This window comes from Scyliorhinus canicula, chromosome 2 (genome assembly GCF_902713615.1).
Source record: "Scyliorhinus canicula chromosome 2, sScyCan1.1, whole genome shotgun sequence".
In the NCBI taxonomy this organism is placed as follows: Eukaryota; Metazoa; Chordata; class Chondrichthyes; order Carcharhiniformes; family Scyliorhinidae; genus Scyliorhinus; species Scyliorhinus canicula.
The window spans coordinates 279,432,297-279,456,244 of NC_052147.1; the positions used below are offsets into that span (position 1 = coordinate 279,432,297).

The 23,948-nt window shown below is 50.0% G+C and overlaps 1 protein-coding gene across 2 annotated transcripts in view; it reads right to left on the bottom strand.

Moving 5' to 3' along the window:
- Positions 1-23,948, bottom strand: part of nhej1 (nonhomologous end-joining factor 1) — a 293,398-nt gene that overhangs the window by 219,565 nt on the left and 49,885 nt on the right. For both annotated transcript variants that reach the window (XM_038790125.1, XM_038790126.1), the window contains exon 5: positions 2,913-2,971. In XM_038790125.1, coding sequence (XP_038646053.1) covers positions 2,913-2,971 — 59 coding nt within the window. The remainder of the gene's footprint in view (positions 1-2,912; positions 2,972-23,948) is intronic.

Sequence of the window (23,948 nt, forward strand, 5' to 3'; positions counted from 1 at the left end):
GGTCGTGTGCTCAAGTAATGAGCACAACCCACTCCTCCTCCCTCTTTTGGAAAAAAAACTGCTTTCTTTGTGTGAGGCACTGCATTTTTGATACGAGGAGTTAGGGAAACCACCTAATCTGAATGGGGTACAGGCACAAGGGGATCTTGGGGCACAGATTGACAGATCATCAACAGTCGTAGAGTCACAGATGTTTACAGCATGGAAACAGGCCCTTCAGCCCAGCTTGTCCATGCCACCCAGCTTCTATCACGAAGCTAGTCCCACTTGCTCGCATTTGGCCCATATCCCTCTATACCCACCCTGCCCACGTCTAACTGCTTTTTGAAAGACAAAATCTTACCCACCTCTACCACTTCCTCCGGCAGCCCATTCCAGGTGATCACCACCCTCTGTGTGAAAAAAATCCCCTCTGGTCTCTTTTGTATCTCTCCCCTCTCACCTTAAACCTATGCCCTCTAGTTCTAGACTCCGCTACCTATCGGAAAAGATGTCGACTATCTATCTTATCGATGCTCCTCATTATTTTATAGACCTCTGTAAGTCTCCTACGCTCCAGGGAAAAAGGTCCCAGCCTATTCAGCCTCTCCTTATAACTCAGACCATCAAGGCCTGGTAGCATCCTCGTAAATCTCTTCTGCACTCTTTCTAGTTTAACAATATCCTTCCTATAATAGGGTGACCAGAAATGAACACTTTATTCTACGTGTGGTCTTACGAATGCCTTGTGCAACTTCGACAAGGTGGCCCAACTCCTGTATACAACATTCTGACCAATAAAACCCAGCCTGCTGAATGCCTTCTTCACCACCCTGTCCACCTGCCACTCCACCTTCAAGGAGATATGAACCTGTACTCCGAGATCTCTTTGTTCTGTAACTCTCCCCAACTCCCTACCATTAACTGAGTAGGTCCTGTCCCGATTTGATCTACCAAAATGTATCACCTCACATTTATCCAAATTAAACTCCATTTGCCACTCATCGGCCCACTGGCCCAATTGGTCAAGATCCTGTTGCAATCTTATATAACCTACTTGACTATCCACTATGCCACCAATCTTGGCGTCATCTGCAAAATTACTGACCATGCCTCCAACATTCTCATCCAAATCGTTTATATATGTAACAAATAACAGTGGACCCAGCACCGATCCCTGAGGCACACCGCTGGTCATAGGCCTCCAGTTTGAAAAACAACCCTCCACAACCACCCTTTGGCTTCGGTCGCCAGCTCTGAAGCAGGTAACTATGATCACAAAAAGTGCAAACCGTGGAGAAGAGTTCATTTCTCGAGGAATAGAATTGGAAAGCAGAGATGTTGAGCTTAGACTGGACCTTGATTAGACCGCACTCAGTGCTGAGCACAGTTCTGGTCTCCATATTATTTAAAAGATATCGAGGGCCTGGAGAAGGCGTAGAAAAGATTTGCAAGGATGATACCAGAATGGAAAAGACTGAACAAATTGGAGCTCCTGTCTATAGAATAGAGAATAAGAAGGGTGATCAGAGAGTGGCCATTAATATCATAAAAGAGTCTGAGAGGGTAAAAATAGGGAAGATACTCCCACTTTTGGGAGACTTCAAAACTAGGATCCATAAAATACAAGACCTAAATTGCCCAATAATGAGGGGGATAGATAGAGTGGACGTCCAGAGACTATTTCCTCGGGTGGATGTAGCTGTTACAAAGGGGCATAACTATAAGATTCAGGGTTGGCGATTTCGGAGGGATGTCCGAGGTAGGTTCTTTACTCAGAGAATGGTTAGGGTGTGGAATGGACTGCCTGCTGTGACAGCGGAGTCGGACACTTTAGGAACTTTCAAGCGGTTATTGGATAGGCACATGGAGCACACCAGAATGACAGGGAGTGGGATAGCTTGATCTTGGTTTCGGACAATGCTCGGCACAACATCGAGGGCCGAAGGGCCTGTTCTGTGCTGTACTGTTCTATGTTCTAATAAGATTTAATCCATCGTCGAATTCAGGAGAAGCTTCTTTCCTTGAACAGTGTTAGAATGTGGAATATGCTACCACATGGAGTGGCTGAGGTGAATAACGTGGATATATTTAAGGGGAAACTAAATAAATACATGAGGGAGAAAGGAATAGAAGGTTATGTTGATCTGGTGAGCTAAAATAAATACAGAGGATGAGGCATGTGTGGAACATAAACATTGCTGTAAACATACTAATTAGAGGCAGGAATAGGCCACTCGGCCCCTCGAGCCTGCTCCGCCATTCAATAAGATCATGGATGATCTGACCGTGCCCTTCCACCTACTCCTGATAACCTTTCATCCCCTTGTTAATCAAGAATCAATCCAGTTCTGCCTTAAAAATTTTCAAAGACTCTGCTTTCACTGACTTTTGAGGAAGAAAATTTCAGAGGCCCTTGAGAGAAAGAGTTAGTCCTCATCTCTGTCTTAAGCAGACAAATCCTTATTTTTAAACAATGACCCAATTCTAGATTCCCCCACAAGAGGAAAGATCCTCTCCACATCCATCCTGCCAATATCTCACAGGGTCCACGGATGTTGCCAGACCTCGGAGTACCTCCAACATTTCTGGTTTTTATTTCAGGTTTTCAGCATCTTGCTTTTATTAGATGGCCTGCTTCTTTGCTGTATTCCATGTAACTCAGCAAAATTCTGGAACAGCATGGGAGTAGCTGCCATCCCAAACTGCCCCCCCCCCCTTCCCCCCTGAAGGCAACAATGGGTTTAAGGCTCTGAAAGCCCAAGTGTGTCCCTTCAGTGAGCCAACAATTCCCCACATACACATCAGAAAGATTCCTGCTGTCTGGTTGCAAGGCGTCCCAGGCAACTCCCAATAAACAATCATCCCAAACCATCCCTCACATTCCCACCCCTGTCCAAGTACCCTACAGGGATCAATCCAATCACCCTTACCTCTGCAAGAAATCTGTCTTTAAACTCCTCTTGGTTGAAAGTCTTGGTCTCCAGGCGATCTAGGCATACAAAATCAAACAAAGGATAGACATCATCACTTGAAAATCATCCTGTTGTTCCAGTTCAAATGAAAATTTGTGAAGCAAAACAATGAAGATATTTCAGGTCAATGGACCAGGGTAGAAACATACAAACTCCTAGCAGGAGGAACTCTGAGATATGTACAGAAGATGCTGAAATACACCGTAAGGTCCAGTTGCTGATGAGCAACAATGTACTTGGTTCATGTATAGGACCTCGATGGGTTAGGAACATAGGAATTAGGAGCGGAAGTAGGCAATTCAGCCCTTCGAGCCTGCTCCGCCATTCAATCAGATCATGGCTGATCTCTTCCTGGTCTCAAATCCACCTTCCTGCCTATTCCCCATATCTCTTGAACCTGTTTTTAAAAATCAGAAATATATCTATCTCCCTCGTGAAACCATTTAATGATTCGGACTCCACCGCACTCTGGGGCAGCTAGTTCCACAAATTCATCACCTACTGTGGGAAGTAGTGTCTCCTCATCTCAGTTTTAAATCTACCAACTCTCAACCTATATCTTGCAACCACAGAGCAAGAACTCCTATTCATGAGGCCTTGCAGTGAGCAAAAGTACAAGGGAGAACATTCTACGACACGTCACTCACCTCTGGTTCTCTCCAAAACCTGTCCAAAAGGCACAAGTCAGGATTGTGACGGAATAATCTCCACTTTATTTCAAATTAATTTGTATGGGATGTAGGCGTCGCTGGCTAAGCCAGCATTTATTGCCCATCCCTAATAACCCTTGGGAAGGGGGTGGTGAGCTGCCTTCTAGAACCGCTGCTGTCCCTGTGGTGTAGGTACACCCGCAGTGCTCTTAGGAAAGGAATTCCAGGATTTTGACCCAGTGAGAGTGAAGGAACGGCGATATATTTCAAAGTGACTTGCAAGGGAACTTCCAGTTGGTGGTGTTCCCAGGTATCTGCTGCTCTTGTCCTTCTAGATGGTAGTGGTCGTGAGTTTGGAAGGTGTTGTTAAAGGAGCCTTGGTCCCTGCAGTGCATCTTGCAGATGGTACACATGGCTGCTATTGTGCGCCAATGGTGGAGGAAGTGAATGTTTAGTGGAAGGGGGAGCAATCAAGCAGGCTGCTTTATCCTGGATGGTGTCGAGCTTCTTGAATGTTTTTGGAGCTGCACTCACCCAGGCAAGTGGAGATTCATCACATTCCTGACTTACGCCTTGTATGTGGTGGACAGACATTGGGGAATCAGGAGGTGAGTTACTAGCCACAGGAGTTCTAGTCTCTGACCTGCTCTTGAAGCCACAATATTTATATGGCTGGGTCCAGGTCAGTTCTGCTCAATTGTAACCCCCGGGATGTTGATAGTGGGGAATTCAGTGATGGTAATGCCATTGAATGTCAAGGGGCAATGGTTTGCTTCTGTCTTATTGGAGATAGTCATTGCCTGGCACTTGAGTGGCGCGAATGTTACCTGTCATTTGTCAGCCCAAGCCTGGATATTGTCCAGGTCTTGCTGTATTTGCACCTGGGTTGCTTCAGTGTCTGAGGGGTCATGGGTGGTGTTGAATATTATGCAATTATCAGCAAACACTCCACATCTGACCTTATGTTGGAAGGAACGTCATTGAATCAGCTGAAGACTGATTGATCTCGGGCACAACATTGAGGAACTCCTGCAGTGATGTCCCAAGCCTGGGATGACTGACACCCAACAACCACAGCCATCTTCCTTTGAGCCTGGATGAGTGCAGCTCAAAACTCAAGAAGCCTGACACCATCCAAGTCAAAGCAACCCCCTGATTGGGACCCCATCCACCACCTTAAACATTCACTCCCTCCACCACCGTGCACAGTGGTAGCAGTGTGTACCATCTACAAGATGCACTGCAGGAAGCCACCAATGTTCCTTCAACAGCAATTTGCAAACCTACGACCTTTACCACCTAGAAGGTCAAGGGCAGCAGATAAGATGGGAACAGCGCCATCCGCAGGTTCCCCTCCAAGCCACACACGATCCTACCTTGGAATTATATCGCCGTTCCTTCATCATCGTTGAGCCATATCTTGGAACTCCCTAACAGCACCGTGGGTGTACCTACACCCGTAAACTGCAGCAGTTCCAGATTTTATTTATTTATAATTTTTATTGTCACAAGTCAGCTTATATTAACACGGCATTGAAGTTACTGTGAAAAGCCCCTGATCGCCACATTCCGGCGCCTGTCCGGGTACACAGAGGGAGAATTGAGAATGTCCAGATGGTGGTTTACTGCCACTTTCTTGAGGGTAATTAGGGAAGGGCAAAAAATGCTGGCCTTGCCAATGATGCCCACACCCCAAGAATGAATAGAATTTTGTAAATTGGCTGTAAAGTACAGATATCGTAAAGATATCGAGAGACCATTGAAGGTGGGACATAAAGGCGCTATATAGCTTTCTATCCAGCAGGAGCCACTGCAGAGCATTCAAAAGCATAGATCGTGGCTAGCTGCCTCTGCCACCTGCCCATTCCCAACCCAGGGCACAGAGGGTTACTTAATTGATACAAAGCCACCTCGGTTGAGAACAGCCAACTCGCGATCGAACCTGGTTCAACGCCGCCTTTTCCCACAAACCTACTGACTGAACCAGCCGGAGGAATGGCGAGGCATCAAAGGAGAATTCTTACAACATAAACAGCAGTGATTCATGATTATATACACCCCACCCCACCGTCGGGCTCAAAGATCCGAGGATGGAGGAGGAGGAGGGTGAAAAGAAAATCAAAACCACTTCTCTAATTTTTCTGCAACCCAAACAGTAAAGTCACACAGACTCTGCGAACCTAATCCCCAGGTTTCTACTGTGGGTCTTGGATCATATTCTGATTAAAATTCAACTTGATTGACACAAAGATCAACATTATACTGCACACACTACTACAAGCTGCACTAACATGCACCAAGAACCCCTCACTGTAAACATCCACTGCTCCAATATCAACAATTCCTCGGTATATTTCTTTTGATTTTCCTTGCCCATTTGACACACAACATCTAAGCTCGGTAAACTTAATCCCAGGATTTTTTTTTTTACTGTATGCATGCTTTTTGAGGAAAAAATCTTTCATATAAAATTCAATCTGACTGACAGAAAGATCAACATATCCCATACAAAGCACTGTAGTTTAAGAAGGAATGATATTACTTCGACGACTCTCACACAAATATTTTTCCTGTAAATATGAAGGATTCTCCAATCAACTACGTCCAATTCGAAACATCCAGAAAAAACATGCTAAAATGACGCATTTGTTTTCGGCTGGGAAGCAGAGATTGTTACACAGACAGACACACGTGGACGCAGACTCATAGACAGAGACACACACACTTACCCACAGACATGCACATTCACATTCAGTCCAGCACAGGCACACAGAACGCAGACATACACCCATCTACCAACAGGCACGCAGACTGACCGAGCGACGGAGAGCAGGCAGACCGCCTGGCGGGAGCAGAGACCGACCGGCAGGAGTGCTGATCGACTGACCAGGGAGAGCACAGACCAACTGACAGGTTGGAGTGCAGATCCATGGGTGCGCAGATCGATCGATAGGAGCGCAGACCTACCGACCAGCGGGAGCACAGACTAACTGACTGGTTGGAGTGCAGATCAATGGGCGCGCAGATCGATCGATGGGAGCGCAGACCTACCAATCAGCGGGAGCACAGACCAACTGACAGGTTGGAGTGCAGGACGATGGGAGCGCAGATCGACTGATGGGAGCGCAGACCTACCGACCAGCGGGAGCGCAGACCAACTGACAGGTTGGAGTGCAGATCGATGGCCGCGCAGATCGATCGATGGGAGCGCAGACCTACCGACCAGCGGGAGCACAGACCAACTGACAGGTTGGAGTGCAGGTCAATGGGAGCGCAGATCGATCGATGGGAGCGCAGACCTACCGACCAGCGGGAGCACAGACCAACTGACAGGTTGGAGTGCAGGTCAATGGGAGCGCAGATCGACCGATGGGAGCGCAGACCGACCGACGGGAACGCAGACCGACCGGCCAACGGGATCCCAGACCGACGGGAGTGCAGACCGACCGACGGGAACGCAGACCGACCGACGGGAGCACAGACCGACGGGAGCGCAGACCGACGGGAGCGCAGATTGAAGGGCAAGGCACATAGGCGGACAGGGGAGACATGAGACTGACAGGAACCTCCCATGGCTTCACTCTGTTGGATTACATTGAAGCTGTTGCATATGTTACAAGTAATAAGTTACAGGAAGTTGGTATAATAGCTATAAGAAATACACAAAGGTAACGTATCGATGACACAAGCTTGCTTACAGCGTGCTCCTCCTGCAAGTGTCCTAGCTTTCTCCAACTGGAATCAACTTAAATGGGAGCAGTTGATTTGTTGGGAGTCACAGCCGATAAACAGAATCACAGAATTTACAGTGCAGAAGGAGGCCATTCGGCCCATCGAGCCCACACCGGCCCTTGGAAAGAGCACCCCACCCAAGCCCACACCTCCACCCCATCCCCACACTTCCACCCTATCCCCGCAACCCCACCCTACCTTTTTTGGACACTAAGAGCAATTTAGCATAGCCAATCCACCTACCCCGGCTCATCTATTAAAAGCAAATTACTGCGGATGCTGGAATCTGAAACGAAAGAGAAAATGCTGGAAAATCTCAGCAAGTCTGGCAGCATCTGTAGGGAGAGATGACAAAGAGTCATCGGACTCGAAACGTTAGCTCTTTTCTCTCCCTACAGATGCTGCCAGACTGGCTGAGATTTTCCAGCATTTTCTCTTTCGTACCCCTGCACATCTTTGGACTGTGGGAGGAAACCGGAGCACCCGGAGGAAACCCACGCACACACGAGGAGAACGTGCAGACTCCACACAGACAATGACCCAAGCCGGGAATCGAACCTGGGACCCTGGAGCTGTGAAGCCATTCTGCTAACCACTGTGCTACCGTGCTGGCTACTGTTGGTCTTGTCTACAGTAAAACCTATAGAATTCTTCTTGGCATTTGGTAGAGTAGGCTCTGTGAAACTGCTTCCTCCGGAAAGTCTGGTGTCACACTTTCAGGATACAGGGTTAGCCATTTCGGACTGAGATGAGGAGAAATAGCTTCAGTCAAAAGACTGTGAATCTTCGGAAATCTCTATCCAAGCGAGCTGTGGATGTTCAGTCCAAGGAACAGATTCAAGGCTGCGATTAATAGATTTCTGGATTCTAAGGGAATAAATGGAAATGGAAAAGTAAAAGACAAATTGAGATAGACGATCAGCCTTTACGCTGAACAACGGAGCAGGGTTGCAGGGCTGAATGGCCTAATTCGGATACTATTTCTTACGTTCAGCAACTTCCGTTGCCCTGACCAGTTACCGACCCAGAATTTCAATTGGAAGCACGGTAGCATTGTGGATAGCACAATTGCTTCACAGCTCCAGGGTCCCAGGTTCGATTCCGGTTTGGGTCACTGTCTGTGCAGAGTCTGCACATCCTCCCCGTGTGTGCGTGGGTTCCTCCGGGTGCTCCGGTTTCCTCCCACAGTCCAAAGATGTGCAGGTTAGGTGGATTGGCCATGATAAATTGCCCATAGTGTCCAAAATTGCCCTTAGTGTTGGGTGGGGTTACTGGGTTATGGGGATAGGGTGGAGTTGTTGATCTTGGGTAGGGTGCTCTTTCTGGGAGCCGGTGCAGACTCAATGGGCCAAATGGCCTCCTTCTGCACTGTAAATTCTATGAAAGACCTCATACGCAATGTGTACACTACCTAATGTTTAATGTGTCCATTATTGGGACTGCAGCTGCCAACATTCTTTGTCATCAATACAAGAGCATCTGATGTGTGTTAGATACCCTGGGGAGAGGCTCTCTACTAGGGCCGATAATGAATTTCACCACACATAATGATTGGCTCAGCCCTGCCTCAGCTCATCTCAATCTCTGGTTCCTTTTTCCCATCCCTCAACCAATCTTGCTCACTCTTCAGGTTTACAACATCACCCATCTGCTTATGAACCTATATTGGCAGCCACTACCCCAAACGCTGGAATTTCACAACCTTTTGCGCTATCAAGTCCTTCCAGGGCCACTTCCTCTCCTTATCTCTGTAACCTTCTACAACCTTCGGAGCTCTCTGCAGTCCTCCGACTCTGGCCCCTTGAACAGCCCTGCCCCACCATTGGCAGCCTTTCACTATCCAGTCACTGCGCTGTAGGATTTCTGGCAGCATATCCGAGATATCATGTGGGTGTAATTTTACTTTCCATCACACACACAGAGATGGGGAGAGATCATTGCTGCTGGTTTTGGGAGTCCAAGAGTAAGGGACATAGTCTAAAACTTGGGAGTCAATCTTTCAGGTAGAAATTTGGAATGCTCTTCCTTGTTGTTAATTTAAAATCAGAGTTTGATTTGATTTGATTTATTTATTGTCACGTGTACCGAAGTACAGTGAAAAGTATTTTTCTGCGGCCGAGGGAACGTACACAGTACGTACATAGTAGACACAAGAATAATCAACAGAGTACACTGACAAATGGTACATCGACAAACAGTGATTGTTTACAGTGCGGAACAAGGGGCCAAATAAAGCGAATACATGAGCAAGAACAGCATAGGGCGTCGTGAATAGTGTTCTTACAGGGAACAGATCAGTCTGAGCGGGAGTCGTTGAGGAGTCTGGTAGCTGTGGGGAAGAAGCTGTCCCTATGTCTGGATGTGCAGGTCTTCAGACATCTGTACCATCTGCCTGATGGAAGGGTCTGGAAGAGGGCAATGCCTGGGTGGGAGGGGTCTCATAATGTTGGCTGCCTTCCTGAGGCAGCGGGAGGTGTAGACAGTATCAATGTGGGAGTGGCAAGCTTGTGTGATGCGTTGGGCTGAGTTCACCACAGTCTGCAGTTTCTTGCAATCTTGGACCGAGCAGTTAGAACATAGAGCATACAGTGCAGGAGGCCATTCGGCCGATCGAGTCTGCACCAACCCACTTAAGCCCTCACTTCCACCCTATCCCCGTAACCCAATAACCCCTCCTAACCTTTTTGGTCACTAAGGGCAATTTTTCATGGCCAATCCACCTAACCTGCACATCTTTGGACTGTGGGAGGAAACCGGAGCACCCGGAGGAAACCCACGCAGACACGGAGAGAATGTGCAGATTCCGCACAGACAGTGACCCAGCGGGGAATTGAATCTGGGACCCTGGCGCTGCGAAGCCACAATGCTATCCACTTGTGCTACCGTGCTGCCCAATACCAGTTGCAATACCAGGCTGTGATGCAGCCGGATAGGATGCTCGCTATGGCACATCTGTAGAGTTTTGTGAGATGCGATGCAGACATGCCGAATTTCTTTAGCTTCCGTGGGAAGTAGAGACGCTGTTGGGCTTTCTTGACTGTCACATCCACGCGAGTGGACCAGGACAGACGGTTGGTGATGGTGAGCCCCAGGAACTTAAAGCTATCGACTATAGGTTTTTGCTAGCCAATGGTGCTATGGGATATGGGGCAAAGGTAGTATGTGGAATTAGATCACAGATTAGTTATAACTTAATTGAATGGCACAACAGACACAGGGGTCTAAGCAGTCCCCTCTCGTTCCTACGCTAAGATGTGTTGAGCATCTTGCCAGGCAGCATTGGTGTACTCAGCGATAAAGCAGTTGGTCTCATCCTGTCACATGGAATCCCTCTCCTCGGGTAGGCATTCTGCAGCAGACTATAACCCTGGACAATTCACTGGTGCACCAACGTTGCAAAGATTTCCACCTCCATTTCTCTTCACCCACCACCACCCCTACTCCAATCCCTCTGCTGCTTTAATTTTTTTAATAATCTTTATCGTCACAAGTAGGCTTACATTAACACTGCAATGAAGTTACTGTGAAAAGCCCCTAGTCGCCACATTCCGGCGCCTGTTCGGGTACACAGAGGGAGAATTCAAAATGTCCAATTCACCTAACAGCACGTCTTTTGGGACTGCCGAAGCCTTCATTGAGGATTCTTGTCACTCTTGCCCAACTATTCCTTCACTCTCCTGGCTGGTTTTCCTCCTCCATAAACCAGGAGAGGATGGCACCTCTCTCCTTACAAAGTCCCGAACCTGCAGGTGCCTAAAGCCCTTCCTCCTTGGAAACCGTACTCTTCCACCAGATCCTCTAACTTCACAAATTTACCCCCCACCCCCCGATGAACAGATCGCCACATGGCTCAATCCCTGCCTGCCATAAGACCATAAGACATAGGAGCAGAATTAGGCCACTCGGCCCATCGAGTCTGCTGCGCCATTCAATCATAGCTGATATTTTCTCATCCCCATTCTCCTGCCCTCTCCCCATAACCCCTGATCCACTTATTAATCAAGAGCCTATCTATCTCTGTCTTAAAGACACTCAGTGATTTGGCCTCCACAGCCTTCTGCGGCAAAGAGTTCCACAGATTCACCATCCACTGGCTGAAGAAATTCCTCCTCATCTCTGTCTTAACAGATTGTCCCTTTAGTCTGAGATGGTGTCTTCTGGTTCTAGTTTTTCCTACAAGTGGAAACATCCTCTCCACGTCCACTCTATCCAGGCCACGCAGTATCCTATAATTTTCAATAAGATTCCCCCTCATCCTTCTAAACCCCAATATGTACAGCCCCAGAGTCCTCAACCGTTCCTCATATGATAAGTTCTTCATTCCAGGGATCATTCTTGCGAACCTCCTCTAGACCCTTTCCAAGGCCAGCACATCCTTCCTTAGATACAGGGCCTAAAACTGTTCACAATACTCCAAATGAGGTCTGACCAGAGCCTTATACAGCCTCAGGAGTACATCCCTGGTTTTGTATTCTAGCCCTCTTGACATGAATGCAAACATTGCATTTGCGTTCCTAACTGCCGACTGAACTGCAGTCACCCCTGAAACCTCGCATCCAACAACCCCCACCCTGCAGGGTAAACCTATGGTTGTCACAGATCAGTGCCCAAACATCCGGCCCTGGGGCCTTCCCTTCCCGCATCGTCCCCATGCTGTCCATTACTTCCCTCAACACATTTGGGACCCGCAACCCCATAACCAGCTCCTCCTCTACTGGAACCTCCAGCCCGTCCAAAAACGGTTGTATCCCTTCCCCCTCGTCCACGGGCTCAGACTCTCAGACTCGTATAGCTTTCTCTTCTAGAAATCTCCTCAACCACGCCATTCACCCCCTCCGGGACTAGCACTACCCTCCCCTCATCATCCCTGAATCTGCCGATCTCCCTCGCCGCCTCTTGCTTCCTCAACTGATGGACCAACATCCTGCTCACCCTCTCCCCACACTCATATACTGCCCCACCGCCTTCCCCGTAGACACTAGCCCAAACTCAATCTGGAGCCTCTGCCTCTCCTTCAACAGCCCTGCCTCCTGCGCCTCCGAGTGTCTCCTATCCACCCTCAAAATCTTGTCCACTAGCTTTGCCACCACTGCCGGCTCTGCTTTCTCTCTGAACGTCCGAATTGAAATAAATTCCCGCCGAACCATTTCATTGAGGGCCTCCCACAGATTGGTGGCCGTGCCCTCCCCTGTATCGCTTAGCGCCACGTACCTCCGAATGGCAGCCCTTACCCGCTCGCGCACCTCCTCATCCGCACCAGTCTCCACTGTGATAACCTGGGCCCCACGCAAATCCACCCAGTGTCTGCACTGTAAAGGGAAGGGAAGGCCCCGGGGCCGGACACATTCCTAGTGGAGTTTTATAAGAAGTTTGGGTGGACTTGCGGGCACTGCTGGTGAAGGCGTGTAATGAAGCAAGGGAGAGGGGGGGCACTCCCCTACATTGTCGCAAGCCCCCATCTCCCTGATATTAAAGGAGGATAAGGATCCGGAACAGTATGTGGTCAGAAACCACAATTGCCGAATACTCCGAGTCAACCAACCCCGCCAGCAACGTCTTTCATAGAATTTACAGTGCAGAAGGAGGCCATTTGGCCCATCGAGTCTGCACCAGCTCTTGGAAAGAGCACCCCACCCAAGCCCACACCCCCACCCTATCCCCATAACCCAGTTACCCCACCCAACACTATGGGCAATTTTGGACACTAAGGGCAATTTAGCATGGCCAATCCACCTAACCTGCACATCTTTGGACTGTGGGAGGAAACCGGAGCACCCGGAGGAAACCCACGCAGACACGGGGAGGATGTGCAGACTCCACACAGACAGTGACCCAAGCCGGGAATTGAACCTGGGACCCTGGAGCTGTGAAGCAATTGTGCTAACCACCATGCTACCGTGCTGCCCTAGTCTTGTCCATCACGAAAAAGTTAATCCAGGAGCACACCCGGTGCACGTGGGAGAAGTATGAAAACTCCTTCGCCCTCGGCCTACAGACGTCTAGGGGACCAACCCTTCTCCATAAACTCTCTCAACTCCTTGGCCACTGCCAACACCCTCGACAACTTGGGACTCAACCTGTCCAAGCTCGGTTCTGTACCCAAAATATAATCAACCAATGCGAGTTCAACTCAGAAATCTTCCCTAACACCCGCCTCATTAAACCTACATCATCCCAATTTGGGGCACAGACATTTACCAGAACCACCGGAAACCCCTCCAGTTTTCCACTAACTATGATATACCACCCCCCCCCCCCCCACCCTCCCACCCTCCCAGTTGGCCACAATGCTCCCCACCTCGAACGCTACCCGATTAACCAGCACCACCACCCCCTCCTCGTCTTCATATCCAACCCTGAATGAAACTCCTGCCCCACCCATCTCTTCCTCAACCTCGTCTGATCCCCCAGCTTCAGGTCCGTCTCCTGGAAAAATGCCTCGTCCTTCCCCTGCCGATAGCCCTTTTTGAGCCTGTCCCCGGCCCGTGTCAGGCGCCCCTCTAGGCCCGCCCTCAGATGTCCACCATCAGCGATCCCTTACCAACTGGGCCACACCAACCACACCCTTGCCGGCTGCCACATTTCTTACATTGCAACAGTGACTACGCTTCAGATTTCATAGAATTTACGGTGCAGACGGAGGCCATTCAGCCCATCGAGTCGGCACCGGCCCTTGGAAAGAGCACCCTACATAAGCCCACGCCTCCGCCCTATCCCTGTAACCCAGCAAGCCCACCGAATCTTTTTGGACAATAAAGGCAATTTAGCATGGCCAACTCCACATCTTTGGACTGTGGGAGGAAACCGGAGCACCGGGGGGAACCCCACGCAGACACACGGGGAGAACGTGCAGACTCCGCACAGATAGTGACCCAAGCCAGGAATCGAACCTGGGACCCTGGAGCTGCGAAGCGACAGTGCTAACCACTGTGCTACCATGTCACCAGTTGCAAAGTGTTTCGGGAGGGGGGGGGCATGCAGAGATTGTGAAATCTGCTACATAAATGCACGTTCTTTATTTCCATTGCTGTATTGCGATGATGGCGACCATGCGGTCAGCCGACTCCCGGTGAATCATTCCGCTGCACAGGAATAGCACTCTGTCGGAAGGTGCGGTGTTGGGAAACAAAAGGAAGGGACGTGTGGGATACTGGAGGAGGGCAGAGTGAACCAGAGAGCAATATTCCCGACTGTGCACCAAACGCTGCTGTCTCACAGCAGAGAGAGCAAGTTCCCACCAGGCTCATTTTCGAGACTAATCCAATGTCCGGTGAGAGAAAGCCAGTTTGATCGCAATCCTGTCACAAATTTACTGAGGTCACCAGTCAATTTAGTTTTAAAATCGGTACACTCTCCAGCCCGCCTCACGTCAAGCTGAACAAAGAGCCTCGACGATGAGAAAAAAAGTAACTCGGCATTTAAACAAAAATACAGACGTGGATTTAAAACCAACAGAAAGGCAGGAAAAACAAATAAAGGGATGTAAAGCCTAATCAGAATATAACGATTTGAGGGGCTAGGTTTTAATGAAAAGGAGGTTAGTAGCACAGAAATTCCCTCCGTTATAAGAACATTGCAGCGCTGAGAAACTATGTCAAGCCTTCCAGAACAATCTGTATTGCAGGTCAAAACAGCAACCTGCATTCATATAGCAACTGCGACCCAGCAAAAAGGTGCTTCACAGGAGTGTTAACAAACAATATTTGATATCGAGCCCCAGTAGGAGACAACAGGACATGTCACCAGAGACCTGGTCGGAGGAGCTGGTTTTAATGATGATTTTTACGAAGGCGAGAGAGAGGCAAAGGGGTTTAGGGAGGAAGTTCCAGAGCTTGGGGTCCAGGCAGCTGGCGGCACAGCCGCCAATGGCAGAGCGATGAAATTAAGCAGATGTTCCATGAGAACAGGATTGGAGGATTGTAGGGCTGGAGGAGATTACTGCACAGTGACAGGGAGAGGAGAGGTCATGGAGGGATTTACAACAAGGCTCAGAGTTTTAAAATTAAGACGTTGTCAGTCCAGGAGCAAATGTAGGCAGACAAGCAAAGGGACAATCAGTTATCGCTTACTGTTAATTAAATTAATTAATTCATAATAATCTTTATTGTCACAAGTAGGTTTATATTAACACTGCAATGAAGTTACTGTGAAAAGCCCCTAGTCGCCACACTCCGGCGCCTGTTCGGGGAGGCCGGTATGGGAATTGAACCCGCGCTGCTGGTATTGTTCTGCATTACAAGCCAGCTGTTTAGCCCACTATGCTAAACCAGCCCCTAAAGAATAACACATTCCAACCATTGTCAACCCGACTAAGCTCAGCCCGGGTTCCTGGTAACTTCCGCAGGAGAAAATGGAAGCGAGTCAGTTCCCAAGGAACTCAGACTAGAATCACGACCAGAGTCCGCCTCCACCTGCCCCCATGTGGAATTCGGATCCCCAGCACCTTTTCAATATTGGCTGTCCAATAATAGAATAACAAATCAGGCAGGCCGAAGCGTCCTGACTGTCTCTCTCTCTCCCTCTGCAGAGACGCCCTACAAATCCCCGGGGTCTTGCCCGCTAAAATGAAGGAAGCTATCACTTTGTTGACTCTGGAAAAGAACGATTTGGGAAGAAAAATGGGGAGGCACTGAAAAGGAAATAAAAACCTCGGAAGTACATTCATTTTAGCCATTGTAGCCACCGAAGTTGGCCATTCCCTGAATACAAAATGGAGGAACGCAAAGCATACAGGATAAAATGGACAATGTTTGCAGCCCCAGCAGGCTGCCCCTAGCAGGTGTGGATTCTGTCTGCTAAGAAAGCAGACAGCACCGAAACGAACATTCCGCATACTAATGAGGCAATCACCAGGATAATTAGCATGTTAATGGAACGATTCCAGAGACAATGGACACAATTGGGGAAGCAACTGCAACATTGTAAAGGATACCAGACACTCAGGCACCAGCAAGGTTCGAAAACAAAGAGCCTGAAGGCCCGCCCAGTAGCTAAGGAACAGCCTCAGTATTGGGAGGATTCAAACATATCGATTGGGAAGAGACCCACTCGATTCCAAGCAGGTAAGGGAGTCCGCCCAAAGGGGCGCGGATCCCCTGGGACCTATAAAAGGCAGGTCCCACACATGGTTCAGTCTTCTGATCCAGCGCTCCAGCCCTCCTCTCTCTTTGACCAACACTCCTCCGTGGATCAGCACCTCGACCAGCTTTTGCCAAGAAGACCTTGAACGAGAGAGAGGAGAGGGTTCGGACAGCAGCCGTCAGCAAGTAAGTGCCTTTCAACGATCGCTACCGGAGATAGACACTCCTGACCCCTTTTAACATATACCAACCTGAAGTCTGCAGACCAGAGCAGAGCAAGAGGCCTTGTTCCCTGACCCGGCAGTTCCTTCGAGATAAGTATTAGTTTATTGAGCGGTAGGAATACGTTTAATCCTTCTAGCGTGTGCATGGGTAGTTATTATAATTGTATTATAATAAACTCAGTTGTTTGGACTTACTAATTGGTGTACGGTTTTATTGCTTTGAACTTCACCTTGAAGCTTGTGGCGGTGTCTTAATGATACCTGCCGACTCCAGAGCTAAGTAAAGAAACAGAGCCAAATTGAGTGTTAAGCACACTCACCCAGAACGACCAACGCCATCCGAACCCTGCCTGCCAAGGACACGGGGGGAGGTTATCTCACCTCTGCAAATCAGTTCTAACCCCATTCACCATCATCTAGTTTATGAAGCGAGGCCCAATCATGGGTTACCCAAATTCCCAGATAACAAAAGCTAGATCCAACTTGGCATAAAGACAACATTCCCAGGTTGGCTACCTGGGGGTAGGGGGGATCACCGGAAAATATTGGTCCATGTCCAGATTCAACTTATACCCAGAGAAGGAGCCGAAACTGCTCAGTAGCTTCATCCTCTCGTCCATTGTGGAGTCTGTGTCTGTGACATAAAGAAGCAGATCATTTGCATACAGGGACACCCTGTGCTCTCTCTCCCTCTCCAATCTGAGAATAGACTTGATGTACCTGGGAGAAGAACGAAAAGCCCTTATCCCTTGGATGTAAAAACCGTCATGGGTCTTGCCCCCCCCAAATCCCCTGGAAGACCTCACCGCAATAGCCAGTGGTTTGATTGCCAAGGCAAACAGAAGCAGAGACAGCGAGCGACCCTGCCTTGTACCTCTACCCAGCTGAAAGAAGTCCAAGCTCAAGTCATGTGTATGGTCACGAGCGGTGGGAGCCCTATACAACAAACGGATCCAAGATAGGGGGCTGGATTCTCCATCCCGCCGTGCCACTTTTCAGCCTCGACCCGCCAGCGGGATTCTCCGTTACACCGGCCGGTCAATGGGGTTTGACATTGTGGGGCAGCTCCACGCCGTCGGGAAACCCCCGGGCGCCGGCAAAACAGAGAATCCCGCCCATGAACTTTGGTCCGAAACCGAACCTCCGATGCCGGTGCTTATGTGGTTCCATTATGTACCTTGTGCTGCCCTATTATGTATTTTATTTTATTCCCTTTTCATTTCATGCACTTAATGATCTGTTGAGCTGCTTGCAGAAAAATACTTTTCACTGTTCCTCGGTACACGTGACAATAAACAAATCCAATCCAATCCCATCCCCAGAATCTCAAATAGGTACCCCCACTTGACCCTATAAAACGCTTTCTGGCATCCATTGAAACAATCACCTCCGGATTGAGCGCTGGGGCAGGGAGACAGGACAATATTTAACAATTGACATATGTTGGCCGACAGTTGCCGACCCTTAACAAAACCAATCTGTCACTCCGATATCAGGCCTGGAAGGCAGGGCTCCAACCGCATTGCCAACACTTTAGCTATCAACTTAGCATCCGTGTTCAGCAACAAAATTGGCTGATACAACCCACACTCTGTAGGGTCCTTATCCTTCTTCAGAATCAGGGAAATGGAAACCTGCACCAATATAGGGGCTGGTTTAGCACAGTGGGCTACACAGCTGGCTTGTAATGCAGAACTATGCCAGCAGCGCGGGCTCAATTCCTGTACCAGCCTCCCCGAACAGGCGCCGGAATGTGGCGACGAGGGGCTTTTCACAGTAACTTCATTGAAGCCTACTGGTGACAATAAGCGATTATTATTATGTAACTGGCAATGAACCCCGCCCCCCTCACCCCACCCGGGCTAAGGAAACTTTAAATATACCCAGTATCAGTGGAATCAATTGCCCGCAAAGTCCTTATAAAATTCAATGGGAAACCCATCTGTACCTGGAGCTTTACCCGATTGCATTGAACCAATACACTTCCTAACCTCTTCAGGACCCACAAACCCCTCCCTCTCTCCCTCTCCACCCCCGGGAAGGTCAACCATTCCAAACCTGCAACCTCTCCTCTGGGGTCCGATCTGTATAGACTTTGATAAAACTCTTCCAACGCTGTATTAACCTCCGCTCAGGCGGAGACCAACATGCTGTGCTGAGATTGTCTCACCTGGACAATCTCCCGGGAGGCCACCTCCACTGGTGCGCTAAAAGGCGACTCACCTTTTCACTGCGTTCATATAAAGTCCCCCTCGAGTGACACAGTTGACCCGTCTTACCCATTGAGAGTAGCTCGAATTCCGCCTGCAACTTCTTCCTACTCCGGTGTAGGAGCAATCGGGTACTGACGGTCCACCTTTAGGATGGGATCTACCAGCCTCTAACGCTCCACCCTGTCCATTCCTGCCCCTATGTGACTTATAAGAAATTACCTCTCCCCTAAGACCACCTTGAGGGCCTCCAACAATGTAGAGGGGAAGATTGAGGCACTCTTGTTGAATGTAATGTACTTCCCCTATGGAAGAGGGAATGCGCTCACGGAAAGTTTGACCTGCCAACTGCCCCGTGTCCAGTCTCCACTTTAGGCATCGAGAGGAACCTGGCTGGAACACAAAATGTGCAGCATGATCTGACATGACCATTGCCGAGTACCCCGCCCTCTTCACCCCAGAAAAAGACCTACCCAGCACAAAAAAATCAATCTGAGAATAGACCTGACGTACCTGGGAGACGACAAAGCGTCTTTATTCCTCAGATGTCAACCACCACCCCCCCCCCCTCCATTATTTTTTCCCAATTAGAACATAGAACAGTACAGCACAGAACAGGCCCTTCGGCCCTCGATGTTGTGCCGAGCATTGTCCGAAACCAAGATCAAGCTATCCGACTCCCTGTCATTCTGGTGTGCTCCATATGCCTATCCAATAACTGCTTGAAAGTTCCTAAAGTGTCCGACTCCACTATCACAGCAGGCAGTCCATTCCACACCCTAACCACTCTCTGAGTAAAGAACCTACCTCGGATATCCCTCCTCTATCTCCCACCCTGAATCTTATGGTTATGCCCCCTTGTAACAGCTACATCCACCTGAGGAAATAGTCTCTGAACGTCCACTCTATCTACCCCCTCATTATTGGGCAATTTAGTGTGGCCAATCCATCCAACCTGCACATCTTTGGGCTGTGGGGGTAAGACCCACGCAGAAACAGCATTAGAGGCTGGTAGATCCCATCCTAAAGGTGGACCGTCAGTACGGTCCACCTTTGGGTAGCAGGGTAGCATGGTGGTTAGCATAAATGCTTCACAGCTCCAGGGTCCCAGGTTCGATTCCCGGCTGGGTCACTGTCTGTGTGGAGTCTGCACGTCCTCCCCCTGTGTGCGTGGGTTTCCTCCGGGTGCTCCGGTTTCCTCCCACAGTCCAAAGATGTGCGGGTTAGGTGGATTGGCCATGCTAAATTGCCCGTAGTGTCCTAATAAAAGTAAGGTTAAGGGGGGGGGGGGTTGTTGCGTTACGGGTATAGGGTGGATACGTGGGTTTGAGTAGGGTGATCATGGCTCGGCACAACATTGAGGGCTGAAGGGCCTGTTCTGTGCTGTACTGTTCTATGTTCTATGTACTCGATTGCTCCTACACCGGAGTTGCTGGAAAGTCGGTAGAAATTGGAAACTCCACATGGACAGTGACTCGCGGCCAGGACCAAACCTGGGTCCTCGGCGTAGTGAGGAAGCAGTGCTAACCACTGCGGCGCCACCGTGCCGCCCCTACAAAACACAATTAACTCACATTCATCCCGTGCTTCCTCACAAAAGCATCAGCCTCCTGCGGCACATCAAAAAAATCGTCTTTTGAGTTATAACTCACTCGTAGACATGCAGGGAAACCACCTCAAGCCAAACTCCCCTTTTGTATCACGCAGCCTTGGCCTTGTTAAATGCCGCTCTGCTCTTGCCAGCTCTGCTCCCGCACCCTGGTACAGCCTGCTGCTGTGACCTCCCATTTGGAGTCACGGTGATCTTTTGCCCACCTTTGACATATATTTAGTCAGGTTCGGGTCCTCACTCCCTCCCGAAGCCCCATGATTCTAAGGTTCTGCCTCTTACAAAGGCAGAGCTGCCGAGGGGGAGTCAGTACAGGTATCTGCAGGTTAGGGACTTTGCGCGAAAGGCCCAGAGGGGATTCCTTAGGTTGCCGGGATACACCCTGGCGGAGCGACTGCTGCTTCCGGACGTGGAAGGGGATGGAAGAATTGGGAGAGCAGGGAGGCGAGTGGGTGGTGAAAATCCACCTTTGGGTCCAGCACATGGTTCATATCACATCAGCCCCCATAATAAGTTGGTGAGTGTCCAGGTCCGGCACCACCCCCACCAACCATTTCATGAACGACACGCCATCCCAATTCGAGGCATACACATTCACTAGAACCACTTGTTTCCACTGCAAAGCCCGAGTGGAATACCTGGATCACCCAGGCCTTTGGGAGCCTAACCTGGTCTCATTCCCGCACGTGCGTCTCTTGTAAAAACACCACGTCGGCTGCTAGACTCCTTAGATGGACAGAAATCCTTGTTCTTTTAACTATTCCCCCCCCCCGGTCCCCCAAGCCGTGCATTTTCCAGGTGAGCAGCCGCGTCGGGGGCCGGGGGCTTCTTACCCATCCCCCCAACCTCGAGACAGCCATTACCAACGCGATAGGTCATACATTCACCCACAATACCCAGGTCCGAGGCCCACCAATGATGGAAACCTATCCCATCCCAAGGGTGAGACAAAGAAAGACTTCTGATCACTGCTAGCAACACCCCCCCCCCCCCCCCCCCCGCCACCCCCAACCCCTGAGGTCGGCAGACTCCCTGTTGCCTCCCATAACCCCCTCCCTTCCAAACTCTCTAGGTGCATCAAGCTTAGCCTAGATTTGTCCATCTTCACCAGCGCCGATTGAATGGGAGCTGAGCCTCCTCCATTGATTTATGGAGGTTCTCAGAGGAAGCATGCTGTTGTTTCTTAAATTCCGTCGCCAAGATACCCGTGAGCATCTCAATTGTCAATGAATTACTCAAATAGCCAAAGGAAGAGACTTCATGGTATGCTAGATAACAAGGTTTATTTACGCTATATACAATAACCACAAGTTTGACTCTCCTCCCCCTGAAGGGACATCGTTCCCGACCTGCCCCCAGGCCGAGGTTTATATATTGTGAAGCGGAGCTCCTCCAGGTCAGGAGGGAGGCTTGTTCCCCTGAATTACCAGGCGTGTTCATATTCCGTGCTGTAGGAGGGGAATTGGATACGACGTCGTGCTTTGCCCTTGAAGGGGACGTAACACCCCGCCAAAGTCTGGAGAAGTGTCCATTGCCTCAAGGGGATGTAAAGGTTCCCTCATCCGCTTGGGAAGCGGGCGGTGGTCTGACGGCGGTAAGGCCGTCCTGGGAGGTGTGTAGCTTACCGGTGACCGCCGTTTCCATGTACAGCGCTGAGGTGGGAGTGGCACGGACCGTAAAGGTGCTGGAGCCAAAGGTGCCTAGATGCTGTCGTCGCGCAGGTCGGTCACCATGTCTGTACCATCATCAGATGGCCCCGAGGGTGCGTCAGGCACTTTGGCCTCCAGGTGCCCAACAGGCAGTGGCGACAGCGAGCGGCGCGGATCTCAGCAATGCCTCGGGGCGAAGATGACCGCGCAAGGACCCGGGTCAGGGCACACCGAACCTGTTCCAGTGGTTCCTGCGTGCGGCACCAGAAAATGAAATGAAAATCGCTTATTGTCACGAGTAGGCTTCAATGAAGTTACTGTGAAAAGCCCCTAGTCGCCACATTCCGGCGCCTGTTCGGGGAGGCTGGTACGGGAATCGAACCGTGCTGCGGGCCTGCCTTGGTCTGCTTTAAAAGCCAGCGATTTAGCCCAGCGTGCTAAACCACCCCCTACCAGATGTAGTCCAGGGGCGGCTGGCTTCCCGCCCTTGTATCTGGGTCTAGTCGGAGACCGGAAACGTTACCTGGAAGACCACGCGATGGATCCATGCAGCTCCAGCGACAAAATTCCGAACATAGACTGTCGCCAGCTCAAAGGTGCGCAGATCCATGCGCCGATGCGAGTCCACCCTGGGGTAATCCTGCCCTTGCCGGATCAACGTACTGACTTTGGGAGAAAATGAGGCTGAGACGGGTTCTAAGTAGTCATTCTAACTCTGCCGGAGCAACCCCGGTGGTATCATGCGGGGTCGTCCGATAGCTAAAAAGGAAACGAGCCAGCCGTATCTTCCAAGGTCCGGCGGTCATCTGTTTCATAGCCCGCGCAGCTTGACAGTCTGGATCGCCTGCTTGGCCAACTTATGGAAGCCAGGTGGTACGGGTCCCGTGCCGGATTCCATTTGCGGCCATGAACGTTATGAAGTCTTGACTAGTGAAGGCCACCCCATGGTCGGTCACCAGCACTTTGGGTATCCCGCGCGTACTAAAAATGTGTCAGTCTGTCCACTGTCGTTCGCGTAGTCGTGGTCTGTACCCGGTGGACCTCGAACCATTTGGAGTGGTCATCCACCAGAACAAGGAATGTTGCCCTAGGAAGGGGCCGGCGAAATCCACGTGGACACGGGACCAAGGGTTTCCCGGCCATTCACAAGGTTTCATCAGAGTGGCTGGTGGGGTTTTATAGTGTTCTTGGAAGGCGGCAGTGCTGGGCCACCTGCTCGGTCTCAGAGTCCATCCCGGGCCACCAAACATAGCTATGAGCCAGCTTTATTTTGAGTGCAAGTTTGTGGCATGCATAAAATTGTTATACAAGGAGCCGACAGCATGTGTGCGGACGAACGATATGTATTTGGGGTACTTCGCACAATTTCAAGGAAGGGGGTAGAGATGTCCCATGTATCCCCCCCCCCCCCCCCCCGTCCCGTCCCCCCCCCCCCCCATTCCATTTGCACTGGCGATTGAGCCCTTGGCCATTGCAGTGAGGCATTCAGACGTATGGAAGGGGACGGTGAGGGGGGCGGGGGGTGGTTTGGAATATAGGGTATTTCTATGCGTGGATGATCTGCTGCTGTACGGTTCGGACCTGGGATCGTCGGTAAGGGACATAATGGGGTTGCTAATGAAATTTGGGGGTATTCGTTAACTTTAGGGAGGAGCGAATATTTTGTGGTGTCTTCTCCAGGTGCAGGGGCAGGAGTGGGAGGGTTGCCATTTCGGTTAGCGACAACTCATTTCAGGTATAGGGGGTTGCTGTATAAATACAGATCTCCTACAATTTTCTTCAGTGTTCACTGCAAATATCTGCAGTGCGCCAAACAGCTTTAATCATGTAGTGGGAATGA